We start from the raw sequence: 13,188 nt of genomic DNA, 5'->3' as shown, positions 1-13,188 counted from the left end.
TATGGTCACTTGCGCACTGTGAATGAAATTATAGTGCAGTTGTGAAGAGGTTGAATATGGTTCGGAGAGAGTCTATCTAGTATGATTCTCCATCTCTAAATCCCACCCACCCCCCTTACTCGTTCAAGGGCCTATTATCAGGCAGAAGGGCTGGTCGCCACATCAGAAAGAAAGAGCATAATGAAAACACTGATGCAAGTCAGGGCGATGTAAAGAGGCATGATAACATTTGTTTAATTGCTGATTTTCTGTTTTGTGACCAGACCACAGGTAATCAATTTGTACTTTAGCACTGGTACAGAACATTTAATTTCATATACAAAATTACACTACAAACTCAGAGAGAGTTATTTTAAAAGTTGCTCACATGGCATTACTATTGGTCTACTATTTTAACACGGCTTTGCGCTTTTATATGTCAAAAAGATGGCTTTGTATCTTATACAGTAATTGTGACTGTGTATCTCATAACTGTAACTTTAACATTTAAAAATCGTAACATTATTTCTCCTACTGTAATTACACTTTTATATCTCAAAATTGTTTCTGTGCTTTATTTCTTGTAATTGCAACTACATGTCTAACCATTGTGGCTTCATATCTCGAAACTGTGACATTAGTTCTTTTAAATGTGTCTCTACGTCTCACAGATTCAAACTTTACCTCACAGCTACCTTAATAGAGTTACATATATTGGCTTTTGCGAAATATCTAAACTAAAAACGAAGCAAAACATTTCAACTTTTCAGCAACTTTTTGCATATGTCTGCTACTACAGCCTACTCAGATTGACGTCTTTCTCTTTCAACTGCTGTAAAGCTTTATATTATCTACCTAAAATGGCACTGCAAATGGAGTAGGCTTTACTGACTTCAACTCCAGACTATTTCAGAATGTCTTTAATGTCTAGGAATTCTTTAAAAAACACAAAAATAGAAGGTTTGCTTTGTTATAAGTCCTTCCATCTCAGTCAGATTGCTATGTTGCTTGCTGTAGAATGGAGGTATGGGATTATGATGAATACAATTGGATTAAATTTACTTTTTTTTCATCATCATGTTTTCTTGGGGTCAGCAGAATTACCGTATTTTTCGGACTATAAGTCGCATCGGTCCAAAAATACGTCATGACGAGGAAAAAAACATATATATCGCACTGGAATATAAGTCGCATTTATTTAGAACCGAGAACCAATAGAAAACATTACCGTCAACAGCCGCGAGAGGGCGCTCTATGTCTTCAGTGTAGACTACAGGAGCACTGAGCAGCATAGAGCGCCCTCTAGCGGCTGTAGACAGTAATATTTTCTATTGGTTCATTTCTCTTGGGTCATTTCTCTCGGTTCATGTCAAATAAATTTTGATAAGTCGCACCTTACTATAAGTCGCAGGACTAGCCAAACTATGAAAAAAAGTGTGACTTATAGTCCAGAAAATACGGAATTTTTTTTTTTTTTAGGATTTTTATATTTCTTTATTCAGCAAGGATGCATTAAATTGATCAAAAGTGTTTTTACTGTGTTCCTGTAGCTCAAATTGTAGAGCATTGCGGGTTTGATTCCCCGGGAACACATGATAGGTAAAAATTGATACCCTGAATGGACTGTAAGTCGCTTTGGATAAAAGCGTCTGCTAAATGCATAAAATTTTTTACAATTTAAATTTTTACTGTGTTTCCATCAAATAAATACAACTAGGATGAGTAAAAAAAACAATAAACACCATATCCTCACCATGTGTCACTGGGACTTGCATGTAAAATGTGAAATGTCTCCCAGTCATTCACAAATGGATTAAAGCCCACATTCCCCAGTTTCAAGTTTACAAAAAAAAGTGTCATTCCAGTCATGATACAAGGTAAATGTCTCATGGTTAGAGGTGAATCCTGACAGGAGATTCAATAGCACTAAATCCTGCTGATCGACCTTTTACTCTTCCGGATTAGTGATGCCTCAATCTTTCTCTCTCCAGCTGGGTGGAATGGATTGGCCTTTTCTTACATTAACTAGCTTGTGCTTTATTTATAGGCAGAGCCAAATTACACCTTGAATAGATCTGAGCAAACATAATCATTCATTCAGATTGGAATGCAAATTTCTTGAGCTCAAAAAATAAAAAGGTTAAGGTTGCTTTTTTTTCATCAGAAGTGTTATTTGGAAAGTTGTATTTGCATGTCACGATCCAGTATGGATGATTGTATTTCATTTCAATCCAAGAGCAGCTGTGCTGCTGGAACTCTCATGCATTTTTAACAAGTTACTCAGAATCCCTAAAGTAATACAGAGAGTTAGCATGAAGGCAGAGATCACTCTGACATCTGTGCTACACTGTTCGGTGCTGCTCGATGCAAGTTATATAGAAATGAACCTGACACAATCAAATTGGGATGGTAGAAAGATATAGATAAATGGTACAAATGCTATATTTTATTTATTTATTTATTTTTGTTCTTAACAACACATCTGCTTTATTCGATTAGATCAATGAGTGCTTGCGTAAACATGATTTATCATAATTAGCATAAACATGATTTGTACTTTTAAAGTCAACATAAAATCAAAACATTAATGCAATTTACTTTCTTAATACATATGAAGTGTGTTTTTGTGCTTTTCTTTCTTTCTTAGCATTATATTTCTTGCTCACTAATGGGTCCTCTGCAGTGAATGGGTGCTGTCAGAATTAGAGTTCAAACAGATAAAAGTCACAATAATTCACAAGTAATCCACACAACTCCAGTCCATCAGTAAACGTCTTATGAAGTAAAAAAAGTAAAGTAAAGAGTAAAAAAAAAAGTAAAAAAAACATAACAAATCCATCTTTAAATAGTGGCTTAAAATGGACAAAAATGTCCAAAATAACATTTCCTTCAGTGAAAAAGTTCATCCCCTATTGTCCTCTCACATCAAAATCCAACGACATATTTGTTTAGAACTGTTTTGGTTTGTAATTAGTGCTTGATCTATTCATATTTCTCTCCTGATTCAGATAAATATTTTTGATAGAGGACACATATTTTTGCAGGTAACAACGGTTTGAAGTTTAAGAGTTTAAGAGTTAAGCTATTTGGACTCTCATTCTGACAGCACCCATTCAATGCAGAGGATTCATTGGTGAATAAGTGATGTAATGCTAAATTTCTCTAAATCTATTCAAATGAAAAAAAAAAACTCATCTACATCTTGGATGGCCTGAAGGTTAGTACATTAAAAAAAAAAGTGAAGTCTTACAGTACAGTTTTACATTAGTGTTAGATATACAATCAAGCGTCCTAAAATGATTAATGCATGGATGGGCACACATGGATTGTGTTCTTCCAAGCTTGTGATCCCTAGAGGTATGGCCCACTTATATGCACTGAAACAGCCTGTGACGCTTGCTATTACTTCAAGCTAACCTCTAGATCCTGTGAAACTCGCTGGTTTGAGCTTTTCCGAGAAATATATATTATATATATATATATATATATATATATATATATATATTAAAAATACATGTAACCACTGCTACAATAAACTTGCCGTCAATGTTGAGTACTCATTACTAGCATGGATAATGTTCCTATACTGTATATGATTGACAAATATCCCATATAATACAATTTGTACCATACTGAAGGATGCAGTTTGTGCTGATGACAAATAGATACACATGTTAATAATACATTTACCCCAAAAAAGAATTACAACTACCACACCCTTCATTCATTCCTCAGCATAGTTTTTGTGTGAACTATTTCTTTAAGTACTATATGTCATGAAAAGACCACCTGCACACAAACACTTTTGTGTTTCTTTCTTGGGTCTACTTATGAACCGGATCAATTTCTCCCATCAGACATTTATCCTGCACTCTCCTGTTAAAAACAATAAACCTAAAACCGCTGTGTATTCATGTCAGAGCAAACTCTCCAGCTACTTTATATATAGGTCACCCCTACGTGGGCCATGTGTGATTATGAAATATTCACACTTCTCAAAGTATATTTTTATGTTGCTACCTTTGAAGCATGAAAGTGATCGCAGGAGAGGGAAAACCATGCTCAAATATCTGAGAAATTACACTTAAAAGGTATAATGTAAAAGTAATAAAAATATTAGACCTGTCAATTAATACTACTAAAAAGTATACTTTAAATGGTGAAAGAACTTTATAAATGGTAAGATTTGACACAGCAGTCAAAAGGTTTTGTCTGATGTTTCTATCAGTAGTACGGAAATAAAATCAAACACTGACTCAACAAGACATAACCTAGACAATATACAATTTAGAATAAATAACACATTTTGTCTATTCAATAATTTACTTTTTACTTCAGTTTATACAGTAAAAACAGTAATAGTCTGAAATATTAATTACAATTTAAACAACTGTTTTCTATGTCAATAAGTTAATTATTCCTATGATGTCAAAGCAATTACTCCAGTCTTTAGTGTCACATGATCTTTCAGAAATCATTCTAATATGCTGATTTGGTGCTTATAAAACATTTCTTATTATCATCCATGCTGAAAACAGTTGTGCTGCTTAATTTTTTTGTTTTGTTTTGTTTTGTGGAAACCATTTTTTAAGGAATCTATGATGAACAGAAAGTTCAAAAGAAAAGCATTTATTTTACATTTTGTAACAATTTGAATATGCATTCTTGATTAAAGGCAGGGTAGGTACTACATGTATAAACAACTTTCTTCCAAATTTGTTTAAACTTTCTATATATATCAATGCATAATTAAAATGTAAGTACTCTGATAAAAAGAGTATAAAAATCGAGTGACTCTAGACCGTTTAATCTGTATTAAACACAGCTCATTATTTCCATTTCGGGACGAAACATAGGATTGGCTTAGGCGACTGTCACTCTCTCGCAACCATGGCAACCACCCTTTTGCCACACATGACCTGCCCACTTGCGCGTGCACGTTTGATTTGAGGAAACAGCACGTTTGATTCAACAGGCACGGATCCTAGGAATACCAAAACAATGGCAGAGAAACAGCAAGCAAAATTCACAGTACCAGCCTATGCAGATAGTGAAGGCAAACCAGGCAAAAAAAGGAAGACAGTAACAGTACAAGAAAAGGCAATGAACAAAAAGTCTTTGGATAAACAAAGAAATAAAACGCGAGTTAATATCGGCGTGGCTTTCCAGCGATGGCGAGAACTGAGGGAACTCAAGGGGCTGAAAAGTGACTCATTGATGGCTTTATTTCTGCTGGACAGGTAAATCTTTCTTTTTGTATTTTGATCATACATATTTTTTTCATGAAGCATGTGTCATTAGCACACATAGCTGCGTAATATAGCTAACATAACATTACTTAGCGAGCCATAGTAGAGGCTTTGGAAGGAGCCCAGAAGGGAGGGGGTGGAGTGAATGGAAATAATGAGCTGTCTTTAAAACAGTCGTGAGAGGTCTACAGTCACTCGATTTTTATACTTTCTTTTTCAGAGTACTTACATTTTAATTATGTATTGATATATAAATAAAGTTTAAACAAATTTGAAAAAAAAGTTTTTTATACATTTTTTTTTACCTACCCTGCCTTTAATAAAATGTGAAATTTGTGAGAAAAAAAAAATCTTACTGTCCCCAACCTTGATAGATTTTTTCCCCTCTTGATTTCACTAATTACAAGCATTTTCAAGTAACAAAAACAAAACAAATAAATACATTTATAATACATTTTTAATTTAATCTAAACTGACACTATCATCTGGGTACAAATTCCCTGCATAGATTTCCAAAAGCAGCCTCCTGGACCTGGATAAATCTATCTTGAGTCACGCACTCAAAGCCCCCACAGTGTTGCAACACTTCATACAGCAGCTTATAGAACCCACACCTAAATCAAACCTGAAATCCTTTTGGTTACAATTCTACCTTGCTTTCAAATCATGAAATTTACTAATTGAAGATTCTTACATTGTCAACATTATTTAAGAGGACTGAGCACATAAGATGAGATGAAATTACACGAAAAATGCTAGTTCAGTATATATAGACACGTTAAGGAAGACTTACCGCACTAACATAAAGGATATCCCTGCAGAGCTTGGTTTCCTGCGGAAAGTCAGGTAGATCCAGGAAGTTGTCCACCACCACTTGACCAATGACGTCATGCCGCGAGAAGCGATCAAAGTCGTAGACGCTAAAATGGAGCTTGCGTGTGGGAAGCTCAGCGTACTCCACAGGAAACAGGAAAACCTCGTCAAAGATGGGGTTCAGAGTCTTGCGGTGGACCTTGGTTTGATGCTTGGTTTTGCGGTCTGGCAACAGGTAGATCTTCACATACGGGTCGGATGTTCCCGTAAAGTCCTTGGCAGGTAGATCTTGGGCTTTGTGGATCTTCACAATGAGCTGCTCCAAATCACAGTCGTATTTGATGATGAAGTGCAAGCGGCCACAGCTGTCCGCTCGTCTGCCGTCGTCCGTGTCCACCGACCGCTGTTTGTAGAGCTCAGGCTTGATGCGGCCCAAACCTGGACCCGATATGGACTCCTGTCTCTGGAACTGGGCCAAGTTGAAATCGGGGTTGGAGACGTTCATCTGTCTCCGGATGGAGTTGTGCCTGCAGCGAAAAGAAAAGGGGCGGATGTCTTTTGTGCTATTTGCTGGCTTCATATGCTAGACATCTTTGAATAACGAGACTGAGAAGAACTTTAATTAAAGCTGAAGGTCACAGAGGCCCACACTGTCTGACAAATGCCAACTGGGAATTTCTAAATGAATATCAATGGTGGGTGAGTGATTACGCCTGATAAAGTCAGAAAAACATGACTCACCTGACAGATGAGGTCGGTTCGGTGACTTGTCGTTGTACACGAGCTATGTGAATGTGGTTGAGCTCCTTGGCCTTAGTCTGGGCCTCCAGATGGATGTCCGGGGACGTATGGCTGATCTTCATGGCTGACTCCGGGAGCACCAATGGTGCATTGGGATCCTTCTCAAAGTCTTCACTGTATTCCCGCTCCAGGCCCTCCACCTCGGTCAGGACCGGCTGCTGCTCGCCCTGCTGGTCCTTTAGGCCGGGCAAGAAGCGATCTCGCAATGGCGCCCAAAACAACTTCCATGACACGAACAGGGAGACGGCAAATAGCGCCAGGCCACATGTGGTCACCAAGAGGGACAACAGGCTCACAGACACATCTGGAGCAATAACCAAGAGAGAAAGTCGGTCACTGGATGGTGTTCAAAACTTTCAAGATATTTATAGACTAGCTTTAAAAGTGTTGTAAGCTGCTTTTTTTGAAATACCAGACTTAAAATAACCCTCCCGGCTCCAGCTGAAAAAAAAAACTAAACAAAATGTTAACAAATGAAAACAGATCAAGCATATATTCCTGAAATCAAGAGAGGCCATCAGAAAACTAGCCAATCAGAAAGACTCTCTGGCTGTGAATCATTTTGCACATTTATGTTTGTTGACATGTATTTGGAGAGAGAGAGAGAGAGTGTCTGTGGTTTGAAATGAGCAAAATGGCTAGAATCACTTACAGAACCATTTGTGAGGTGCTGTTTCCTAGACTATACGCCCATTCACACGAAGGACGCTAATGGTAAAAATAATTGGCAACAATTGACAACCCCTGGGATCAAAGGTGGACTTAACTCAACAAGTGAGCTTAAATAAATGCTTTAAAGACATCTGTTACAAACCATTTTTATTTTCCTTCAAAAATGAATTCTGAAAACTTTAAAACACTTTTTGCAATCCAGACATTGAGACAATTTGTAAAAGACATCTCTTAATATCTGGGCTGGAGTTGAAGCTTTATTCTCGCTGATGAATGCACAGTAATAGAAGATACATTTAAGATCGACTCGGACTCTCTATTTATCTTTCTTTCTCTCTCTCTCTCGGCCCCTTGAGATGGTTTCTCTGAATTAGGCCACCCAGGCAGACATGCTTTTAGTGTGGACTGAATGAATCCCTTTCAGATAACCCTGCCTCCTGCTTGCTTTTCTGTCCTCTCCAAATCTTTTCTCCCTATACTAGGGAAGGAAAATGCATACGTTCAGACTATTTTTGCAGGTTATAACACCTGAGACAGACTTAGGGTGTCCTTAAAGTAATAGTTCAGTCAAAAATTGAGGCAATTCTGTCATTATTTACGTACACTTATGTTATTCTGAACCTGTGTGGATTTCTTCCTGTCTAGAGCACAGAAGAACATGTGATTCAGGATATTAATGCAGCTTTTGCATATAATGAAGCAATAAGGGAATGCCAAGCTCCAAAAATTACACAAAAAAACATCATAAAACCTGTGGTCAACATTCACTTTCATTGCATGGATAAGAGCAGTGTGCACATTCTGCTAAACATCAAATTTTGTGTTCTTCAGAAAAATTTCTAAATTATTAAATATTAGATTAAATAAAGAACTGGGGGAAATATTCTTTTAAAACATCAGATTAAAGTCAAGACTTTCTTTTAAACATCTTGGGTTTTTCTGTTTATAATAATAATGAAATATACTTCCCAATAAACCATGAGAGAACAGCATCGCATTAGATATCAAGTGCAGGCAGTGTTGGGGAAAGTTACTTTTAAAATGCCTTACAATATTGCGTTACTCCCTAAAAAAGTAACTAAATACGTTACTTAGTTACTTTTTATGGAAAGTAATGTGTTACATTACTTTTGCGTTACTTTCACGTTACTTTTTAAATATGAGCAGGGCTTGATTGTTTTTAATATAAGAAGTTCTATTTATAGCCAATGTAAAAGCCCTTTCACACCAAAAAGTGTAATGAATAAACCTCAGGCTGAAGGAAAAGTAAATTCACGTCTGTACAGTAGAACACAGGAGAAGAAGGTTCAACACTCTTCAGCAATAAAAAAAAACAATGAAGCACAATTGTTAGTTTATCTAAAGTCATTTTTTAATTATTAGTATGGTTGAACTGGATCATTAAAGGTCAGCAGCAAAGACACTGTTAATAAAATGGGAATAGATACATTTGTGTTATTTAATATATTTAGTTATAGCAGGTTTGCGTCATATTCTGAGTTTGCATTTCACTGTTTTGATTAATTTTGATGAATACTAAATCTGTTTTGTTTTTTGTTTTTTTTTGAGTGGGATGAATTAATGCACATTCACATTTAGTCTAGAACTACAGTAACATGTTCACACAGCGCACACAATGCCTCCATACTTCTGATTTCTCCCAATATGGGAACAGGAGGCTTGTCAGTCAAAAAATGGGAATACAAAGTAACTGGCATTACTTTTTTGAAAAAGTAACTCAGATATTTTCTTGTAAATTAAAAAGTAATGCGTTACTTTACTAGTTACTTGAAAAAGGTAATCTGATTACGTAACTCGCGTTACTTGTAATGCATTACCCCCAACACTGAGTGCAGGCCTCATCATTTGGTCATGATGTGCTCATAAAAGCTAGAATCATTTGACTAAACAGATCCTCCTGTAAGCTTCATACTGGGAAATCATAAATTGAATGGATTAATCATTTCTTTCTTTTGTAATGCTGTCAAGGTGTAACCAGTATTATTAGCACTGAACACTGTTTCATAGAATTTAATAGACTCTAGTGGGATTTCAGTGACAGTAAATTAACCATGAGCTTCATTTGCAAACAGTGCAACAGTGCAGTAGGTGCACTAAACTATGTGCATAACATCCAGCACACTTTGAATACAACAATATTCCGGTCTGCATGAAATATGTTATAGCATTTTTGAAAGTTTCATATTCTGCACTGAAATCAACCCTTATAATAAAACATAACTGTTTTACTATGCGACGATTTTGTATTTGAATGCAGATGTAGAATAACTTGATATGAAAAAGACAATTTTTTAGAGAAAAATTTAACATTTTTAGGTGGAAAATTTAAGTATGAGGGTTAACCCCAACCCCAGATAGTACAAAAAAAAAAAAAAAAAAAAGAGAGAGAGAGAGAGAGAGATGCAAATTCAAACAAATTTCCCACCAATTTGCAAAATGTGAACGGTTACAAATTGCAATGAGAGTAAAATATTCACGCACACACACACAAAAAAAATACATTCTCTATAGTCACTGTGTGCTGAAGGTTAACATAAGGAAATACAGTGGTTAAGGAAAACAATGACCCCCTTAAAACAAATCACCATTTTGCTGAAATGAAGATGGACACAGTTTTTGTTTTATCCAGCTGCCTTTACTCAGTGCAACTTATATCATCCAAGTAAAAGATATAACACCAACATGTCAGAAAAAAAAACAAAAAACAGAATCACCAAGTCGGAAAAAGGATCATCCCCTTGTGTCAATATTTTGTTGAACCACCTTTTGCTGTAATTACAGTCTGTTGCGGTATATGTCTAACTTTGCACATCCGGACTTTGTAATATTTTTCCTGTTATCTTTGCAGTTTTCAAGTCATTACGCAGATTTTCAATGAGGTTTAAGTCTGGGCTCGGACTAGGCCATGCAAGGACATTCACCTTCTTCTCCTTCTCCTCAGTTTTGCTGTGTGCTTTGGATCATTGTCATGTTGGAAGGTAAACCTTCTTTCCATTGACAACTTTCTGGCAGAGGGCAACAGATTTTCTTTAAGAATTTGACGGTATTTTGCCCCATCCATTTTTCCTTCTTTCCTGACAAGTGCTCCAGTCCCTGCTGCAGAGAAACACCGCATAACAGGACATTACCTCCACGCTTTACTGAAGTAATGTTATTGGGATGGTGAGCTGAATTGGATTTCTGCCAGACATATCTTTTAGTGAAGAAGCCAAATAATTCTGATCAGTTTCCCCCTGGCTCTTTCATCCAGTTTGGAGTAATGTCCTGATCCAGGGAGGATCTGTTGTACCAAAAACTTTACATTTCTTAATAAGAGACTTAACTGTGCTTCTATGCATTGATAAAGCCTTTGAAAAATGTTTGTGTCTATCTCCTCACTTGTGCCTGTCCACAACTTTATTCCGGATATCTTTTGACAGTGCCTTGCCATCCATAGTTGATTATTTGTTGCACTACCAAGGACTGCTCCAGGAAACCACAGCTGATCAAAACTGAAAATCAAATGGCTTTGTGTGCCATTGAGAATGTGATTAGCTACACCTGAGTTTACAAATAATTTTTTTGGATGAGGTGATCCTTTTTCCAACTCAGTGATTTTATGCATTTCTTTTTTTGACATGTTGGTGTTATATCGTTCACTTGGATGTTATAAGTTGAGTAAATACAGAGTAAATACTACTAGTTAAGGAAACTTTTGTTAAACTAAAAATGCCTCAAAGATGTGACTATCAGGTGAGTAGCTAGCTCATGTCAAATAAATCAGATGTGGGATATTATTACTGATTACCTGTTTTCACTGTAACAGCTTTTCTTAAGATGTCTTTGCTAAAAAAAATATTTAAAAATGAATTATGGAGATATCATAAAATTCAAGACGACTGCTTGTAGCCCAACCTAACAGTTAAAAGAGCCAATTATGTTTGTTAGACAAATGGAAATCCTGCTTTAAAGTTAAAAGTTTCAGTTGGCTTTTTTATAGAGGCATCGCCTGTTTGTTTATTACCGAATATGCATTAGCCTGACTAGCTGGAGAAATATAGGTATAATGTGAGCTAAGAAAATAAATAAAACAATTTTAGTACAGCATATTTGTCAGATTTCATTCCTGATTTTAAATATCTATTAAAACAAAACAAACATTTAAAAGATTAAGCTCTTTCTCCTTTCAAATATCAAAGAGCTGCACTTTTATAACTGGAAATTACATTTCCAAAATGTCTGCTGAGTGAACTTGCCATAAAAGGGAGTTTGATTTAAAAGGAGTCAAATACGATTAAGCTTGTTCACTCAATGCGGGTATTTCTTCTTTTTCAGGCATTAAAAGCAATCATTCAGAAAGATCAGTGCATCTCTATGGAAACATCTTCATGTTGCATCTGTGTTGGTTACAAATATGGAAACTAAAGATTGCGTCTACAATCCCACAAGACACTAAACTCATTTCTAAGCTCTGACATCATATTATTAACTTATCCAGCACAAGATTAATGACACTGGTTTAAAGTGAATTTGTATACCATCACTCTCCGCCCCCAAAAAAGTAAGATTGCATTCTCCTTCCTAACAGTCTGTTTTGTCCTTTGAGCAAAGATGAACTTACTTTTATATGTAAACAGAGGAACATGAGCCCTCCAGCTGAGGTAAACACACCTGAATCTCTACAAGAAAGGTCATGACACTTGCCAGAGAAGACAAGGCAATGGATTTAAGGTGTCAGGTGGATTAGAGCCAGACTTTCCTGACAAATTGCCTCTCCTATCTCAATTTGAATGTTAATTTTAAAGTACATTCTTGGAGATCATGTTGTTATGCATCTTTTTAAGCAGGTGTCTGCTGCTTAAGCATCAGCAGGTGTAACATCAATCCAGACACATGTGGGTATTTGTTCACATTTGAACACCAAAACACTTTTTAATCATGCACCATACGTATTATGAACATGCATATGCATGTAGATAGTTCGAAAGACCATATTCACCCAGCTCAACCTCTCACAACGTCTATTTTTATTTCTGCTTCTGTAATTCCAGGTGGCAGACCGCAGATGCTAGCAGCTGTTAGCCAATCAGAATGAAGCTGGAAGAATGTTTGTGAACTTAATGGCAAGACACAACGTTTTTTGACCCATCGAATACTTTTTATGACAGTCCAGATGTCAATGGTAGTAGAAACTATTGCTATGAATAAATATGATTGACTAGTGCACAACCTTCACAGTCAATATCCCTTCACTGGCACATATTATCAGCATTGCTTATGGACGTGTCATAAACTTGCCTGTGTGAGAATGAGACACTGTCTTTCCTGTGTTTGGGCTGTCAGATACAAAAACACTTGTCAATATGTGTCCACAGGTTGCCTGAATGAACTGTCTAAGTCATCGGTTACAGTGATGTGTTATTAACCTCTAAAAGTGCTGGGTTCCCTTGGGTTTCATTACAAAAGGCTTTCCACCATACAGGCACATTGCAGCTTACATGTGAATTCCCATTATGCTAAAGTATATTTACTGGGTTCCTCTGAACTGAGCTGTTCCCTTTCATAAAATTTTTGCTCAGTCCATCTTGAGGGGCCGAATTACTATGGATCGTTCTCCCATGAAGTCTGAAGGCCTCGTGCTAACGGATCTTAATGCAGGGTAATCGCAAAGGAG

General features: G+C 36.4%; 1 protein-coding gene across 2 annotated transcripts in view; it reads right to left on the bottom strand.

The window, feature by feature from the left end:
* The window catches only part of LOC132133565 (synaptotagmin-9-like), a 28,565-nt gene that overhangs the window by 13,773 nt on the left and 1,604 nt on the right, over window positions 1–13,188 (bottom strand). For both annotated transcript variants that reach the window (XM_059546446.1, XM_059546447.1), the window contains exons 2-3: window positions 6,783–7,146; window positions 6,022–6,568 (exon numbers count right to left, since the gene is read on the bottom strand). In XM_059546446.1, the coding sequence (XP_059402429.1) occupies window positions 6,022–6,568; window positions 6,783–7,146 (911 nt within the window). The remainder of the gene's footprint in view (window positions 1–6,021; window positions 6,569–6,782; window positions 7,147–13,188) is intronic.

Source organism: Carassius carassius, chromosome 50 (genome assembly GCF_963082965.1).
Source record: "Carassius carassius chromosome 50, fCarCar2.1, whole genome shotgun sequence".
Lineage (NCBI taxonomy): Eukaryota > Metazoa > Chordata > Actinopteri > Cypriniformes > Cyprinidae > Carassius > Carassius carassius.
This window is presented reverse-complemented; position numbering and strand designations above follow the sequence as displayed.